At 41.7% G+C, this 19,561-nt stretch overlaps 1 protein-coding gene across 3 annotated transcripts in view; it reads left to right on the top strand.

Annotated features, from left to right (window-relative positions):
* LOC126186300 (germinal-center associated nuclear protein) overlaps window positions 1–19,561 on the top strand; it is a 304,544-nt gene that overhangs the window by 160,527 nt on the left and 124,456 nt on the right. For all 3 annotated transcript variants that reach the window (XR_007537424.1, XM_049928199.1, XM_049928198.1), the window contains exons 15-17: window positions 15,541–15,692; window positions 17,402–17,652; window positions 17,972–18,207. Coding sequence is in view for 2 of the 3 variants with exons in the window: in XM_049928199.1 (XP_049784156.1) it covers window positions 15,541–15,692; window positions 17,402–17,652; window positions 17,972–18,207 (639 nt within the window). In the remaining variant the exon portion in view is untranslated. The remainder of the gene's footprint in view (window positions 1–15,540; window positions 15,693–17,401; window positions 17,653–17,971; window positions 18,208–19,561) is intronic.

The following is a 19,561-nucleotide window of genomic DNA, read 5'->3' on the forward strand; positions in this document are numbered from 1 at the left end:
TCAACAATAGACACACATACACACACATGTGCACACACACACTCATGCAAACGCAACTTGCACACATGTCTGTGTGTGAAAGTTGCGTTTGCATTGGCCTCTGTGTGTGTGTGTGTGTGTGTGTGTGTGTGTGTGTGTGTGTCTATTGCTGACAAAGACCTTAATATTGTTGCATTCCATCCTGGATTTTCCATTGTTTGAAGAATGGAAAAACTGATAGAAGTGGCCTCGGGGAGATCAGTTTGAATTTCAGATAAGTGTAGCAATGCTCAAGGCGATTCTGATGCTACAACTTACCTTATAAGATAGTCAGAAGAAAGGAAAACCAACATTCGTAGATTTAGAGAAAAACTTTTAACAGTGTTGACTGGAATACTCTCTTTGAAATTCTGAATGTAGAAGGGATAAAATACAGGAAGTAAAAAACTATCTACAATTCGTACAAAATTAGAGTGCAGTTCTAAAAGTTAAAGGATACGAAAGAGATGCAGTAGTTGAGAAGAGGGTGGAGAGGGTTGTGGCTTCTCCGTGGTGTTATTCAATCTGCACATTGAGTAAACAATAAAGAAAACCAAGGAGAAATTTGGAAACAGAATTAAAGTTCAGAGAGAAGAAGTAGAAATTTTGAGATTTGCCAATGGCATTGTAATTTTCTCATAGTCGGCTAAGGACTAATCTAATTAATCAGAGGCCATAAAGTGAATTACTTTAGGGAATGAGAAAGTAGTCGCTAGGCTGTGATAGTTGAGTACACAATGATAGATAATGGTTGAAACAGGGAAGATATAAAATGCACTTGGCAATAGCCAAAAAAAGTTTTTTCTGAAAAAGATAAAATTATTAACAGTGAATTTCAATTTAAGTGTTAGCAAGTATTTTCTGAAGGTATTTGTGTTGAGTGTAGCCTTGTACGAAGTGAAACATGGGTGATAAACACTTCAGACAAGAAGAGAGTAGGTTCATTTTGAAAGGTGACCTACAGAAGAATTCTGAATATTAGATGAGTAAAGCGAGTAATTAACGAAAGGCTACTGAATTGAATTGGAAAGAAGAAATTTCAATAATGTGGCAAAAGATGGATTGTTACTTACCGTAAAGAAGACATGTTAAGCTGCAGACAGGCACAATTAAAAGACACTGAAGTAGATCATTCAGCCATAGCCTTCATCAGCAAAAGAGAAACACACACCGTTCCTACACTCAGTCAAGCGAACCTCATGCAGATATGACTGCCACCTCCAGCATCTAGGGCCGGAATGCAACTATCATGTGGAATGCAGCAGCAATCTGGGTGGAACAGGGAAGGGGAAGGGATAGTATGTACAGGTCAGGAGAGAGACGAACATTGTCTGGTGGGTGTGCAGAGACTAGAATGCCAACATGCACAGCTTCAGGAGGTTGTGAGACAGGGTGGTGGGGGAAGAAAGGAACGAAAGGGGAGAGGAGCAGGTAAAGATGGGAGGGTGCATTGGCAGAAGGCGGCAAACAAAGAGATTGGTAGATGAGAATTGGGAGGAGATGATAGGACAGGGGGCGGTGGAAACTGTTGGGTGGAGGGTCTGGGGACGGTATGTTACCATAGGTTGAAGTCAGGATAATTATGGGAGCAGAGAATGTACTGTAAGGACAACTCCCATCTGCACGGTTCAGAAAGGCTGGTGGTGGAGGGGAGGATTCTGATGGCTCCAGCAGTGAAGCAGCCATAGAAATCAAGCATGTTAGTTAGTTACATAGTTACGTTTGTTGGCATGTTGTGCCATGGGGTAGTCTACTTTGCTCTTGGCCACAGTTTTGTGGTGGCCGTTCATCCTGGTGGACAGCTGGTTGGTAACCGTACCACTATAAAAAGCTGTGCAATGATTTCAGGAGAGTTGGTGAATTACATGGCTGCTTTCACAGGTGACCCTTGATGGGATAGGATAAACCTGTGGCAGGAGTGGAATGGGAATTACCAGGTGGGTGGATTGGGCAGGTCTTGTACCGGGTGGTCTCCTACAGGGAAATGATCCTTGTGGCAAGGGGTTGGGATTGGAAGTGGTGTAGGGATGGACTAGGATGTTGTGGGGGAAGTTCAACACAACCTCCAATCCATAGTTAAAGCCTTAGGCCCTTCCCAGAACCGCTGCTCTGAATCCATTTCCCTCCTCACTCAATTGAGACGCCACACAGCCATCTTCTACATGCTCCCCAAAATCCACAAACCCAACCATCCCTGATGCTCCATTGTGGCTCTTTATTGTGCCCCCACTGAAAGAATTTCAGCCCTCATTGTTCAACATCTCCAACCAGTTGCCTGTAATCTAACCTCCCACCGACTCTCCACCATCCCCACCATTTACCTACTGTATTCCTACTCATTACTGTCGATGCCACCTCCTCATAGACCATCATCCCTCATGTCCATCGTCTTATCGCCTTTGAACACTACTTTTTCCAATGTCCTTCAGACGCCAAACCAACTAGCTTATTCCTCAAACACCTTACTAACTTTATACTAATTCACAACTACTTTTTTGAAGGGAAGGTATGAAAACAAATGTGGCACAGCCATGGGCACCCGCATGGCACTCTACTATGTCAACCTGTTTATGTGCCATCTAGGGGAAATCTTCCTAGCCTCCCAAAACGCAAACCCCTAGTTCAGTTATGATATTTTTATAATCTGGACTCAGGGCCAAGACTCCCTATCTTCATTCCTTCACAGCCTTAACACCTTCTCTTGCATCCCCTTCACATGGTCTTCCTCAACCCAGTGTGCCACCTTCTTAGATGTTGACCTCCTCCCTGATGGCTCTATCCACAACTCTGTCTACAATAAACCCACCAACCATCAAAAGTACCTGCATTTTGACAGCTGACATCCCTTTCTCACCAAAAAATCCCTCCCATACATTGTGATCACCCAGGGTTGTCTTGTCTGCAGTGACAAGAACTCCTTTGCTCAGTATGCTGAGGGTCATACCAAGACCTTCACAGACATGCACTATCCAGTCCGCCGCTCGTGGTCTCGCGGTAGCGTTCTCGCTTCCCGAGCACGGGGTCCCGGGTTCGATTCCCGGCGGGGTCAGGGATTTTCACCTGCCTCGAGATGACTGGGTGTTTGTGTTGTCCTCATCATTTCATCATCATCCAGGAAAGTGGCGAAATTGGACTGAGCAAAGATTGGGTAATTGTACGGGCGCTGATAACCACGCAGTTGAGCGCCCCACAAACCAAACATCATCATCACATGCACTATCCCCAAGTCTGCAAACAGATCTCCCGAGCCATTTCCCATCACATTCCACAATCCTTCCACCACCCCAAGGAATCAGCCACAAAGGAGGGTCCCCTTCGTCACCCAGTACCACCCTGGACTGAAACAACTGAACCATATCCCTCATCAGGGCTTTGATTACCTATCATGATGCCCTGGAGTGAGGGTTATGCTACCTGAAATACTTTCCATACCTCCTAAAGTGGCACTCCATCGCTCACCCAACCTCCACAGTGTCTTAGTCCATCCCTATGCTGCTCCCAGTCTCAACCCCTTGCCACAGGGAACATCTCCCTGTGGGAGACCCAGGTGCAAGACCCGCCCAATCCATCCACCTTGCACATCCTATTCCAGTCCTATCACAGGTTTATCCTACATCATCAGGAACCTGTGAAAGCAGCCATGTAATTTACCAGCCCTGCTGCAATCATTGCACAACTTTTTATATTGGTATGGCTACCAACCAGCAGTCCACCAGGATGAATGGGCATCAAAAAACTGTGGCCAAGAGGAAAGTAGACCACCTGTGGCACAACATGCAAACAAACATAATACACTTGATTTCAATGAACTGTGCAGATGGGAGTTACCTTTACAACACATTCTCCACTCACATAATTATCCTGACTTCAACCTACAGTAACGTACTGTCCCCGGACCCTTGGACCCTCCACCCAACAGTTTCCGTCCTCCTCTGTCCTACCATCTCCTCCCCATTGTCATCTACCAATCTCTTTGTTTGCCACCTTCTGCCAACACACCCTCTCATCTTTCCCTGCTCTCCTCCTTTTTCACTCATTTTTCCCCCTCCTCCCTGCCCCACAACATCCTGAAGCTGCACCTGTTGGCATTTTAGTCTCTGCACATGCCACCAGACAATGTTTGTCTCTCTCCCGACCTGTATACTACTATCCCTTCCCCTTCCCTACCCTGTCCAGATTGCTGCTGCATCCCACATGATAGTTGCATTCTGGCCCTAGATGCTGGAGGTGGCGGTCATGTCTGCATGAGGTTTACCCGACTGAGTGTAGGAACGGTGTGTGTTTCTCTTTTGCTGACGAAGGCTATGGCTGAAAGATCTACTTCAGTGTCATTTAATTATGCCTCAGCTTAATCTGTCTTCTTTATGGTAAGTAGGAGCCTCTCTTTTCCTATATTGTTGATATTCCTTCCTGAAGTTCCCACTGTTTGAAAGTAGAAATTTGTGGCACAAGTTGACTGAAATAAGAGATTGGTTGATACAATACATCATGAGTCACCAGCGAATCGTCAGTTTAATAACGGAGATATACTTACAACACATTCTCTGCTCCCGTAATTATCCTGGCCTGTGTGGGATGTAAAAATTGTTGAGGCAGGCTAAAACTTGAGCACAGGAAGCAGGTTCAAACAGATGTAGGGTGCAGTACTTATGCAGAAGTGATAAGGATTGCACTGGGTAGACTAGTGTTCAGAGCTTCGTCAAACCAGTCTTTGGACTGAAAACAACAGCAACAGCAGCAGCAAAAACAACAACAACAACAACAACAACATGGGCCTAGTTGTATGTGTTTCCATATCCATTCTGATAATTTATTTGTAGATCTTCCATTGAATGAAAAATATATTGTGTGTATTAGGTTAATTCATAATGGTTATTAGGAAGGACGTAAAAGGCATGGAGTTGAAAGGAATTGGGAAGAGAAGTGTTTGATAAAAGTATCATTCACATTAGTTAGAGCAGAACCATGCAGTAATGGTACAGGAGTTATAAAGGGACAGTGATGGAAGTAATAAGCTTTAGGTGCTGTTCTATGATAGCTAAGATCCTTTCATGTGAGCACAGTAACCAGCCCTGATGAACATTGTGGGCAATTACATGTATTGATCTTAGGAAGCAAATAAAAGTTTGACTGTGTGTGATATGTATTCATTTACTGAGAGGAAAGGTTGTGAGGTGGATCTAAGAATATGTGTGAATTCTTTAGACCATATTACATATTTTGTGTGGAACTGCAATATTGGTTTGTAAGGACAACGTCAGTTAAAAAACTGGTTGCTACACAATTACTGCAATCCATTGCCACAGTGATACCACCTTTTCCACTCGGGGAGAATCATTAGACTCTGATCAATTTCATGGGTGTGTGTCAGCTCTTTCAGGAGCTGTAACATTGATGTCCCTGGATAGAGATCTGAAGGCTGAGATAAGGGTGAAGGTGAGGATACTCTGGGAGGTTATCAGTTTATAGTTAAAGGGGAGTTACAAAATAGGCAGTAGGTGTTGTTTGTTTTGGGCTGGGGGGGGGGGGGGGGGGAGTTAAGTAGGATCGAATGGAAAGAACTATTTCAACTGGAGGGATAGGCTGATTAATGTTCTCTGATGATTTAATGTGATTCAGTCAATTTAGGGTTAAAAGTTAAGCATTTGCAGAGGATGGAAATCACAGCGAGATACATAGTGTAGTGCAATTAGTTGACACCTTTTTTGTGCTCTGAATAAATGTTTGGATGGACTTTCTTGCACTGTGTGATATGCAATAGGTCAATAAGGCAAGTCTAGCCTCTATGGAGAATTGACATGGAGGTACAATAGGAGTTAGGAAGATCTTGCTGGCAACTGCTACTCTCAGGTGAGAATGCTGTGTAATTAAGTTGAATACTATTTTTCAAATTGTACTGATATTGTTATTCCACATACTTGTTGGAACCACTGTAAACTCTATTAAAATTGGAGAAGAAAACATTTGGCCTCAAACAAGATGGAGTACCTCTGAGGAAAAAGAGTGAGGAATTCTGTGGACTGGTTGAATGTTAGCTGTTGGATGGGAAAGGAGAATTTGCACTCAGAAAAAAAGAAAAAAAAAAAGAACAAGTAACTAATTTTGTAGCTGTTTTGTAACAGGAAAATAAGTTCACAACTAAACACAAGTTCTTGTAATAACACTCTTGGTTGAAGAAACAACAAAAGGAAGGCTTCCACAGCCTGAGTTTGTCCTCTACTAGTTTGGCTATCAAATGTTTAAGTTGTTCCTCTCCTTGGAATGGAGCGCATTGGAACAGATTAACACTCAAGTTATGGTCTGTACAAGTTTACAGTCTCTACAGTCTAGCCAAGTGAGTGTGACAGAATATCAACAGGCTCGTGAGCAGGTTCCGAGGTCCATTGGCGGTGAGGGCGGTGTGTGGTCGGTGGTGTTGGATCCGGCGCAGACATTTTCTCTTGGCTGGCTGTGTTGTAACTGCCACGATCGTCATGGACGCGGTCCTCAATACCCACACGGCGGAGGTAGACTTCTTCCTGATTGGCTGCCCATAACATTGGTGAATGCAGCAAAAGGTTTGCGTTATGCGCAGCCTCTCTTGCTGATTTGGAAACACTGTAGTTTTGTCCGGTTTATGAGAAGGCTCTCTGCAAATCACGCTGCAAGTGGCGGAGTCAGAATATCTTATAGTCACAGGTGCTGAGCAGGCAACCAACCTCAAGACAGTGTGTTGCCGTGTGGCATCGGCAATGATGGCTTTTGGGACTCGCCATTCCTCTTCCCTCTCCCAGAGGAAAGGTGAAGACAGGTGTCAGAGTCCTCAGTGAGGTCACTGGACACCAGTGACCTCGCTGAGGACTCCAACAACTGTCTTCTCCTTGCCTCTGTCACTCTGGGAGGGGGAAGAGGAATGGCGTGTCCCAAAAGCTGTCAAGTGGCGACGCCACACGGCAACACACTGCCTTGGTGAAGGTGAAGGTGAAGGTGAAGGTGAAGGTGAAGGTGAAGGTGAAGGTGAAGGTGAAGGTGAAGGTGGAGTTGGATTGACTTCCTTTAGGGTGTCGGGCTGCGACAGTGGACACTTCACATCCCATTGCAGAGAAACATCGAGATAGGCATGTCCAGAGAGCCCATCGTCATGCTGGGCATCTGGAACAGAACATTGAGGTGAATGTTCTGGCAATGGAAGAGAGCTACACCGTGGTGGGACCTGATTGATGTGTTTGCGACTATGGGAGCTGTTGTGGAGTGTAACTTCTAAATTTGCAAGGCCAAGGAGAGGGGCAATGTAGCAGGGAGCCAGCAGGGCTTACCATGGGCAAAGGGAGAAGCAATGGCATCTTGAGTGGAGTGGGCAGCTTTCCTGCTCTTTAGGGTGAAGGGTGGAAGGAGAGTGATGGTGGTGTTGACCATGTAAGCGTTTCACCGGGGAGGTCCCATCCTGTGGAGTGGCCATGTATTGCTAAAACACAAACGAGTGCATCGTCCAAGGGGTGTTGATGACACAGTTTAGCCATTTGGATCTTAAATGTGCGGACCAACTGCTCAGCGATACCTATGTATGCAGGATGTAGTGGAGCCTTATGAGTGAGATAGATGCCATTGACAGCACAAAAGGAAGAGAATTCAGTGGAGGTGAACTGAGGTCCATTTTCTGTGTCAGTGGTTTCAGGGAGATGTTCTAAGGCAAAAATGTGTGTGAGGACTTTTGTTATCTGCATGGCAGAGGTAGAGGTCATCTTAATTACAAACGGAAACTCCGTGCCAGCGTCACTGATGATGATGAGCTAGAATGCACCAAGGTAGGGAGTCACAAAATTGAAATGGATGTGGGACCAGGGTGTGGTCGTAGTGGGCCAGAGGAAGTGTCGTCGAGCAGGGGCAGCCTGCTTGCTCTGGCACGTGGAGTGGGCAGCAACCCTGAGAGTTATTGCAGTGTCCGTGCCCCTCCAGTAGACATGTTGCCGTGCCAGCCTCTTGATGAGGGCTACTCCCCATTGATCCTTGTGGATAAAATCGAAGATGCGCTTGTGAGGGCATGCAGAACAACAATGTGCGTCTGGCCCTAGAATGCCTGGAGGTTGGTTTTTAGCAGTCTCTTACAGTTGGAAGGTCAGCCCTGGTGGATGTAGTGGAGAACTTCTCAGAGAACGGGACACTGGCTGTGTGTTGTCAGACAAACCCTACATTCAGTGGAATCTGGGCGACTTCTCTGCCACTATATCCATTTGGAAACACACCTCTGGATCTGCCTCGAAGTTTGGGTCTTATTCAATGGGCAGCCTGGAAACTGAGTCTGCATTAGCATGTTGTGCTGTGGAACGGAACTGGTTCTCGTTTGTGTAGCTCAATAGAAAGAGGCCCAGTGTTGTAAGCTTCGTGTTGTCTGGGTGGGTACTAGGGCGGAGGACCAAAGCAATGAGATCAGCGGCCTTATGGTCAGTGAGAAGGGTGAACTGTCAACCATAGATGTAGTCATGATACTTCTTAATTATGAAGATAATTGCTAAAGCCGCCTTCTCATTCGGACTGTAGTTGTGCTGTGCGGTGCACCATGTGTGAGAGGTCTGCTCCCCGCACCATAATCTGTCGCATCAGTTGCCAAAATGAGAGGCTTTGCTGGGTCGTATGGGATCGGCAAGTGGGCTGCAGGAGTATGTGCCATAGGGCGCGAAACGCCCTGTCACACTATGACGACCAGTTCCACGTAACATTTTTGTGGAGCAGCTGTTGTAAATGTTCGGCGATTGCTGTGGCCATGTGAAGTAAATCGCCTGTAATAATTGAGATGTCCAAGCACTGACTTCAATTGAGATTTATCTGTGGGCACCAGAAATCTTTGAATAGCCTCTACATACTGAAGGCTAGGGTGAATTCTAGAAGCACTAAGCACATGTCCCAAGTGTTCCACTTTTTGAAAGAAGTGGGTATATTTTTCCATGTTACTCCACAACTGAACTTTATCAAAAAGGGAAAAAAGAGCATGCTAGTTGGATGCCAGGTTCTCAAGAGACTTGCAGGAGACCAGGGTGTTATCCATGTAATTAGCTGTATCAGGGACATCATGGATAAACTGTTCAAGATATCTTTGAAAAATGTCAGAAGCACTGGCAATGCCAAATGCCAGCCAATTGTATTGAAACAACCCAAAAGGTCTGTTGATTACAAGCACTTCCCGAGAAGCTGCATCAAGTGGCAGCTTCTGGTAGGCGCCTCCCATAGATCAGTCTTGGCAAACACATTACCACCACCAAATCTGGTGAGGATGTCACCCATTTTGGGGATGGGGCATGAGTCTTATCACTGCTTGTGAATTAACTGTAGCACTAAAATCACTACAGACCCGGAGAGAACCATTCGGCTTTTGCACAATCACTATGGGTGTAGCCTATCTGCTGTTGGAAACTGGCATTAAAATTCCCTCAACGTGAAGCCATTGCAATTCCTGGCAGAACCTGTCTCGGAGAGAAAATGGTATGGAATGGGCCTTGCAGAACTTTGGAACTGCTGAGGGCAAAATGGTGATGTGTGTTTCAAAGTTGTTTACCCCGAAGGAAGGTCCTGAGGAAAATGATGGATATTTAGCAAAAAGCTCCTCTGCATTAGGGCCACTGTCTACAACATTAACAGTGGGGTTTGGTTTGCAAATATGTAAAACCAAGGCATGAAAAGGTCCAGGCCCAGGAGGCTGCAAGTGCCAGGGTGGGCTACTACCAATATGTGAGCCAAAAGTGTCTTTGATGCATACCTGATCTGGGCAGAAAACGCTCACATTATGGAGATGAGGTCGTTACTGAAACTATGGAGAGGGGTGTCAAAATTTTGCAAAGGGGGTTGCTCCTAGCTTCCAATATGTAGGCCAGTCGATAATTGTAATGGAGGTACCAGTGTTGATCTGCAGGTCCATTAATACATCATTAATGAAGATAAAAATAGACATAAGCTTCTTGGAAGGCAGTGGGGTCGGCATCATCGTATGCCCACCCATAGTTGGCTGACTCAACCTGCGTCCAATCCACCTGCATCGCCCTTGAAGGCTGATAAACTTCTGCTTTGTGGCCTGACTTCCCACTGGTGTGTTTTACCTATCGGTAGTGACGTTGTTGACGCTGGTAGCTGACAAAGCATTGGCTGCAGGAAGGAAGCTGCATAGACTGATGCGTCCCTGGCAGAACCATATCCAATTTCCGGGAGGGGTGAGAAGTAGACAGAGCCACCAGCAAGGCGGTAGGCAAATACCAACGACAGATCTGGCAAGATAATGGAGGAGCGCAATGATTGCTCAAAGGCGCGAAAGGTAGGCCGACGCACTTCCAGTGTGGGATCTTTGAGTTTCAAATGGTCATGACATGACGTCTTGTTTGGGGTATGTATGAGAATCGTGTCTCACATGAGTGAAGAGGTGTAAGAGCACTTATATTGTGGGTCAGCACAGTGGAAATGGCATTCCCGAGAGCGCCCTTGGAGAAGGGCTGTCCATTCTCTGTTATGACTCAGAAGACAGTTTATGGCAACTAAAAAATTTGTCACACACTGCCACTGTGTGTATCTGGGAATCAAAGTAGTCAAGGAGACTAGAATGCGATGCAGCATAGGAGAGGGTACGGGGTTCTACCTCAGGGTGAAGTTGCTGTATCAGTTGATTAATTAACGGACCACCATTGGCTGGGAGGAAAAAATATTGTTGTCTCCCCCCATGATGTTATGCACCAGAAAATGCTGTTCCAACCATACAATGTAGCACGACTAAGGTTCCACCTTAGGATTGAATTCCCAGAAGGTGGTGGCAGTCGCCAAATGTTGTTGATGGAGGCATTAAGTTGTGCTCACTGTCCAGCTACCTCTAGCATCGACTGGGCGAGCACTGCAAGTCGGTCCTCCAGAAATTCATTGGTGTGTTGCATCTTCTGCAGCAGAGTGATCACTGGGTGGATCACGTCCACAGGTAACCATTGTACAGAAAGTGCATATAAATCCTCGCCACCAAGTGAAGGATCCTGAACTTTGAACACTTCTGCAAGAAACGCACGTGTATGTAGTTCATCCTCTACATTTAAGAACACAATAAATTCAATACAAATGGTCTTCGTTGACTGTCAAAACAAGTAAACAACTTCGTAGCTATTTCATGACAGGGAAACAAGTTCACAACTAAATGCAAGTTCTTGTAACACCAGTCTTTGTTGAAGAAACAACAAAAGGAAGGCTTCCACAGCCTGAGTTTGTTCTCTACTTCTTTGACTATCAAATGTTTAAGTCCTTGCTCTCCTTGAGTGGAGCACATTGGAACAGATTAACAATTAAGTTATGGTCTGTATGAGTTCACAGTTTCTACAGTCTTACTAAGTGCATTTTGAAGTCCCTTGGTGGCTTGCTATTGGCGGCACTGGATCTGGAATGGACTTCTTCTCTCTGCTGGCTGCATCGCAACTACCATGATCGTTGCATAGGTGGTCCTAAATACCCGCATGGCGGAGTACATTTTTTCCTGATTGGTTGGCTGTGACATTGGAGGATGCAGGAAAATGTTTGTGTTATGCACAACCTCTCTTGCTGATTTACACGCCCTCTGTACTGTGGTCCGATGTAGGTGCAGACCCTCTGCAGATCACACTTTAAGTGACGGAGTCGGAACATCGTATAGTCAGAGGGGCTGAGTTGGCAACCAACCTGACGGCGGTGTGTCGCCGTTTGGTATTGGCACCTGACGGCTTTTGCAACACACCATATAGAATTCTGGGAATATTGCAAGAGAATTGATTTTAGTTTGAGACAGAGCAAACTTTCTCGACTGGAACTGGCATTGATAGAAGAAATGTAGCATGTCATGTATGAGGACATCAAGCATGCAAGAAAAACAAGAATGCTCTAAAATTAAAATTTGAGGAAATCTGGAAAATGGAAGAAATACCAGAAGAATGGAAAGTAGTTTTGATACATCCACTACATAAGAAAGACAATAAACAAAATTTTACCAAACAGAGTAGAAATAACACTAGGCAGTTATTTAGGATCATATCAAGATGGTTTTAGGAAGGGCAGACCATGTTCCAAACAAATATTTTTCTGAAGTCGTTTGCCACTGACCACTGAATTGAAAACACATTGTAGTAGTGAATTTTTTTTAAATTTCAGAATGGTCTTTAATTCTGTTGACAGACAAACTATAGATAAAATGGTATGTAATTTGGTGTAAAATCTAAATTAGCAAATCTGTTTCATGAAACACCTACAGACACAGTCTCTAAAGTGCAATTTGTGGGAGAAAAATCTCATCCCTTTGAAATAAACAAAGGCGTATGGCAAGGTGATGGTCTGTCTCAGATTATTTTTAATTTTGTTTTAGAAAAAATAGCAAGAATATGGAATGAAAAACGGAATGAATATAAGAATTCACCAATAAGGTTGGGAAGAGGAAACAAAAATATTGGATTAAATTGTCTCACATTTGCAGATGACTTTGCCATACTTTCTGAAAATGTGACATCTGCTGTAACATAAATTACTCTTTTAGGAGAAATAGCCAGTAGGACTGATTAAGAATTTCTGGAGAAAAAATAAATAACTTTTTTTTACAAACATTAAACAGGTATTGGTCAGATTGAAAAGTTTAAAAAAAGTGAATATATTGGGGAGATAATCTACGGAATTTGTTAGGAATAAGCTGCTATAGAGGACAGGATACATAAAATGGCAAGGTTATATGGTATAACTAAAGATATTTACAGCAAAAAATGCCTGTCTGAAAATGTAAAAATAAGGCATTACGAAACAAAACTGAAACCAGAATGTCAACACACAAGTGAATGTCTAGCATTATACTATGATTTGGATAAGTTGGAGATACTATTTAGGTGAATCACTAGGAACACATTAGGCCTGCGGAAAACCATGGAAGGTTGGAAATTATATAGTAATAAGGAATTTTGTCAAAGCTTTAAAAATGTATCAGATGAGATAAAGAAGACTGGTATTTTTTGGACTTGTATATCAAATGCAAGACAGTAGATTAGCCAAAAAGATCTCCAAATATTTGTGGGATGAGAAGTTAAGAAGTTGGATGCATGAAGTAAAAAAAGGATTTAGGGAAAAAAAACTAGTCTGAAGTGATCAAAAGACAGAAAAAACATTGTGAACAGATGAAAGAGTACTGGAAGAAAAGAAGAGGAAAACGAGTAAGTAACTGAAATTTGCTCATGGTCCTTAGTCCGGCAAAAAAAAAGGGGGGGGGGGTATGGAGTTGGGGGGAAAAATGTAGAGGAGAAAGTAGAAATTAATAATCATTATTTTTTCATAATAATAGTAATGTTAATTATAGATGTTGTTGTTATTGCTATGTTATTAGAAAGGAAAATCAAGTAGTAGTAGCTTAGTAAGAATCAGCAGGAGTGGGTTCCTGTTAAAACATGAGTACATGAAGTGACAAGGAACTTAAAAAATGAAGTTCATAGCTTAGATAGTTGACATAAAAGTAAGTACAGGACATTAAAAGTGAGGAATAGGAATTGGGACCTATGACAAGGTGTAAATGTAGGCAAGTATTGTCTTTCAAATAATACAATGTTGTGGTGAACACTAAACATACAACGGTGGGGTTTGAAAAGTTCTCGGAATCACCAAGAGAAGTCAGTGCTAGCACAACGAGTTGTTCATGTGATATTCATTGGACTGTTGCCTGTAAAGATGTACCATGTTGTGTTCTTGGAAGAGATCTGTGGCGGTGACGTGGCTCTGTTGTTCCCGCATAATGATTTGTGAAGATGGAAAAAATCGAGATTTGAGCAGTGATTAAGTACTTCATAAAGAAAGGTATGAAAGCAAAGGGCATTCATGCCGATTTCAAGAATACACAGGGAAACTCTGCTCCTTCATATTCATGTGTTTCCAAGTGGACAAATGAATTTAAATTTGGTCGGAAGAGCTTAGATGATGATCCGTGCAGTGGTCAGCTAAGATGTGCCACTAAGCCATAAATCATTGCAAAAGTACACAAAATGGTCATGGAGGATCGCTTATTGAAAGTGCGTAAAATTGCACATGCTTGCCAGATGTCATCTGAAAGGGTATAACACATTTTAATTGAAGAATTAGAAATGAAGAAATTATCTGCAAGATGGGTACCGCAACTCTTGAAGCTGGACCAGATACGTATGAGAATGGACATATCGGGACAATGTTTGAAGTGAAAAAGATTTTTTGTGCCGGCTTGTGACCACAGGTGAAACTTGGGTGCACTACTATACCTGAGGGACAAAACAACAGTCTAAGCAGTGGAAACATGCTGATTCTCTGTCACCGAAGAAAGCAAAGACAATTCCTTCGGTGGGAAAAGTCGTGGCATCAGTGTTTTGAGATGCGAAGGGGATTCTGTTCCCAAATGGGCAAACAATTAGTGGAGATTACTATGCCAACATTCAGGACAAATTGTAACAAAAAATACGCAAAAAAGTACAGGTTTAGCAAGGAAGAAAGTCATAATCCATCAAAACAATGTGAGGCCGCACACATGTGCCGTCACCATGGCAAAATTGCATGAACTAAGATATGAATTTTGCCACACTTGGCTTATTCACCTGATATGGCTCCATCAGACTTCCATCTCTTCCCAAAACTGAAAATTTTTCTTGGTGGATGAAGATTCACTTCAAACGAAGAATTGATAATCGGAGTTGACAACTATTTTGCAGGCATGGAGGAAACTCCTTTTTGAGATGGGATCAAGGCACTGGAACATCATGGAACCGAGTGCATTAATTTACAAGGAGACTACATTGAAAAATAAAAAAAAAGTTTCAGTGATGTAAGTACTTTTTTCTATTCTGTTCCAAGAACGTTTCAAACCATCCTTGTACACTGAAAGAAAAAAGTACCATATTTTAAGTTGGCAAGTTTAAAATAATGAAAAGAAAATATTTGTCCAAGTTCTGCAAATCCAGAATGTGCAAAATTTATGAAATATCGTAACTACTGTTCTTTGGTGGACATTGAGTTTGATTTTACTTGAAGACTCAGAGTTGACAGCAAAGTCTGTCAGAATCAGTTTTGTAAATAAAGAAGTACTTATGTGATCTTGGCATTAGGAAGTTTTTACCAAGTAAAACTGATTGCTCCTTCTGATTTCTCAACATGAGATAATTTTGCTTTATATACTTAAGCACAATTTCCACATGCTATTTCATGGTAACTTTTGAAATTTAGTATTATTAATGCCAGAACAACACAGAAATACTGTTTAGTGTAATGTAAGTACCAAACAAGACAGTTGCAATTTTTGTCAGATAATCAGATTTGTACTGTTGCTGTTGATAGGAAGATAAAATCTTTCATAGAGTTTACTAGTGGTTGTGCTTGTTGTTTTTGCCACTGTGCTTTTTAGGTGATTTTCACTTGTATCTGGAACACTTAGATAAGAAAATGACTACTGTATATTGAGTAGGAAACTTTGTTTCAGAAATAATGTATTTGGGAGAAAATTATCTTCACTTATCGTCCTTGTCTTCCCATGTTGTGCATCCTTTCTCTTAACCATTTCGTTTTCAGTTCTTGGATGAGCTTATCTATGAAGTTGGAACTGAGCTTATCAGGGACATTGTTTACACGCTTGCTAAGGAAATCATATATGAAGAAATTTTCTATTCTATTCTGGATGATGAAATAGAACTGCTTGTTGAAACAACAATGGATAATGCAAGGTATGTTGTCTGTCTTATAAAGAGAACAAACACACACACACACACACACACACACACACACACACGTACACACACAAGGAGATTCACACCTCACACTCTATACTTGTCTAGAGCATATAGTTCAGCAGCGACACACAACAGAAGTGTTTGAAACCTATAACAACACTTTTCAGAAAATTAGAGGAAACAGGAAATGCGGCAATCTTGATAATAATTTCATAAGTTCAATTCACATTTTGTGCACAAGTGCTCACCATTGTTTCCTGTCTTTGTATGGTTTTCAGTCCATTTGTGTATAACCACATTTTTCTTTATGTTCCCATTGGCTGTTTTGCTGTTATTCCTGCACTGAAGTATTTTTTTTTGATGTTTTACATTTTTCTCCATTGTCATCAAATGATGACGCCACTGCAGTCTGTTAACACCAGTGATTGATGTTTTGATGCCAGCTTCATTCTCATTTATTTCATTTTTAGTCGAAGTCTTATTACTTATGGTTCTAATGAATGTCATTGCAGTAGCTTAGAGTTTTCCATGGTCCTTATCCATGGCGGTATGTGATATGAGTTCATTGATCAAAATTGTTACAAGGTCATTATTGAACATTTTTTTTTTTAAGGTTGGCTTCTCTTAAACTGCTCGCCAAAAGTTCCACGCTGCTGTCTGCATTTCTGCAGAACATGATGAAGGTATCACAGACATTCCTTAGCTGATGAAATGTCTGAAATTTAGTGGTTCTACAGATCTCTCCCATACAATGCCCTCCCAGTAGCTTGTATTATAGGAGTACGCCGTGACTCCCATTTGGCAGGCCCACGTGTTCCCAAGATTGTTTTGACTGTGTTGCAGAAGTTGCAGAACTTGGTCTAGGAAGCCCTTACACATTCTTTGTTAAGTCCCAATCTCTCCCCATGTGATTTCCATATTTTTAGCACCCTGAAAAAAGAGATTCATGTCCATTGATTTGATTTGGTCGAAGTAAATATCCTGAAAAGAATAAATTGCTTCTCACCATAAAGCTGACACAGTGACTAGTGGACAGGCATGAAAAAAGACCGTTTCATATAAGCTTTCAGCCAAACCCAAAGCACACAACAGATGGCAACAAGATGGCACAGATTGTTGGTGCTGCATCGTTTGTCCCACATTACTCATGTGAATATCGTTAATCTTAGACCTTCACATTGGTCACTGTTCCTGTGTCAGTTCTCATGTATTTTCATTTGTTGTTTCCTGTATCTCCCCGGCCACATGAACTTGTACCTCATTCTACCAACCCTACCCCACCCCTCTCTTCTTCTCCTATCTTATTCCAGTTTGCACATACTAACTTCACCTAATCTAGTCTAATCCGCTGTCCTCTTTCTTCACACTTATCCACCCACAGACCTGCAGCCCACGTTATAATCTTTTTATTTATTTTCTCTTTGATCTCATTGTATTTTCACATCAATTTCAGTTGGCCTACTGCCTTAGGTTTCATCTTGTTTTCCCATACTTCACCCCTTTCAGCCAAAACCTTCTTCAAGAAAGAACAATGCACAACCATCCACACAAGTAGGCACACATCAGCCACACACATGGCCACCAGCTCTGGACACTCCAAACAGAATACATTCTATCCTTTCTCTTAATACTGTCAAGAAAATATCTGCCTGATAAAAAGTTACTTGAAGTGCTATGATAATTTCTTTTTCTCATTTTTATAGGAAACAACGCTTGCAGGAAATCTCGCATAACATTGCTAACAGAAAATTGCTGTACTATTTAAATAAATGGAGATGGAGAGCACACAAGATGAGTAAGAGGAGAGAGTTCTTGAGATCTTTTTCATTCCAGCCATCCAATTTGAATCTTCAAGAGCAGGCAGATCTGTTAGAAGTCCATGGAATTTCAAAAGAATATGATTTGCAATCACAGAGGTTGTTTTCTCAGCAAGCTTCTGTTTTCAAACCATTCTGTGAGTCCTCTTTGTCTGCCAATTGTTAAGTATGTATGTAATATTCAGGTAAAGGTTCTGAAGTATTTTGTGAGGAGGTAAATTAAACGTTAAATCTTTGTTTGCTCATAGCAACTAAGTTCATGATCAGAAAATGAGTGGATATGACATTTTTTCCCTCATTTGTTTCTTACAGAATAATTGTTACACATTATATGAAACTTCTGTCTTATGTTTGGCATTGTGATTATATCTCTTCATAGTTGTAATATTTCCTTTATCTTATTATTCAGTTTCAGAAATTATAGAATTAAATAATTTCTTAATTCTTTTCTTGCAGTGCAAATCCCTCCACTTCCAGATATTGGTGTTTTGGAAGTTAATAAAATAGTTGAAGAAGATCTTACTAAACGTCTAAGAGAAATAGAACAAGACTTTTCAGATGTATTTTGGAAAATGATGGTCTCCATTCCTGATACTGAAGAGTCTCCTCATTATTCAGACTTACTTGTAAATTGGACAGATCAGCTGTTCCACAAAACTTTGTTATCTGATGATGACGTTCATCTGTTAGAAGTGAGTACAACTTTACAACTCCTTACCTAATGGTATGCCAAGGCTTTTATTTGACCAGACTATTCCAGCTCCTACATCAACTTTTCTTAAATCTCATAACATCATTGGATATTAAAATATCATAACTTAAATTGAGAAAAACATTCTAATAACAAAGGAGAGAAACTATTGTAATTTTTGAATGTAGCTTTAGATTTCAACTGATAGTAATAAACACACATTAAGCCTGACTTTCATATCAGAGGCACTTCTTCAGGTTGCAAAGAAAGGAGAAAGAGAGAAATGCAGGAAATAGTAACAGACTTTTGTATAAGGACCCTTGTAATTTCTCGTTAGTCATATGTATCCTTTGTCCTTCCTTTGTATGTTTAGCATCTGAAGGTAATAATTCTCTTATGAAAGAACCTTTTTTGTTATTTATGCTGAAGATTTTTCAGTACCTCTGATATCCCAGCCTTCATGAAGCTGTTAAACATGAAATAACCTGTAAACCTTTTGTGAACTCTGGACTCTGTTCAGCTTGATAAAGTGTTCATGGAATAGACATTATTCAAGCCGAAACAGAATTGAAGCATGATTTTATTGAAAAGGTGCAGCCAATAACAACTTTTGATGTGGCAGGGGTCTGTGAAACTGTTTTGGTGGATACTGGAAGTTCTGTGTCTGGGGTGGCAGAGAGCTTTTGTGATCATATTATGAGCAGGGAAACAATGGAATTTCCAGTGACGGGGCTGAGAATTAAAAATGCTACAGGAACTTTCAGTAAAGGAGGTAGTTCTAGATGTAAACATTGGAGGTGAAGTATTTAGTCACTCATTTTTGGTGGTCACAAATTTAAGTATGAATCTGGTGTTGGGGATTGATTTCCTGAGTAAATATGAGGCGTATGTAGATTGTAAGGACCAGGTGGTGGAACTGAATAGTGTTGAGGGAAGGAAAAGGGTTAAATTAAAAAATGCACTCAATGATGAAAAATTGGTGGCTTGTTTGCATGTAGCACAGTGCTAAATGGATGAGATGGAGACCGAGAAAGAGATAAGGAGTAAAGTAAATGGTACAGAGGGGATTTCTGAGGATGAGATGGCAGAATTATATAAAAAATTGAGTAAAAACAAATATGTGTTTTCTGAAAAAACAGTGAAAGTGACTGATTTTGAGTATCCACTCAAAGTGAATCCACATTAACCCTTTGAGGTCAGGCAATACCCTGTAGCTGTGGCAGAGGGGGAGGCAGTTAGAGGATAATTTATCATGTATATGTTAGCTAAGTTTTTTCTTTTTCTTTTTTCTTCTTCAAGGGACTCCTTGCTATATGCTATTTACATATGTGTTTAGTTTTAAGAATTTTCTGGAT

Source organism: Schistocerca cancellata, chromosome 1 (genome assembly GCF_023864275.1).
Source record: "Schistocerca cancellata isolate TAMUIC-IGC-003103 chromosome 1, iqSchCanc2.1, whole genome shotgun sequence".
NCBI classification, from domain to species: Eukaryota; Metazoa; Arthropoda; class Insecta; order Orthoptera; family Acrididae; genus Schistocerca; species Schistocerca cancellata.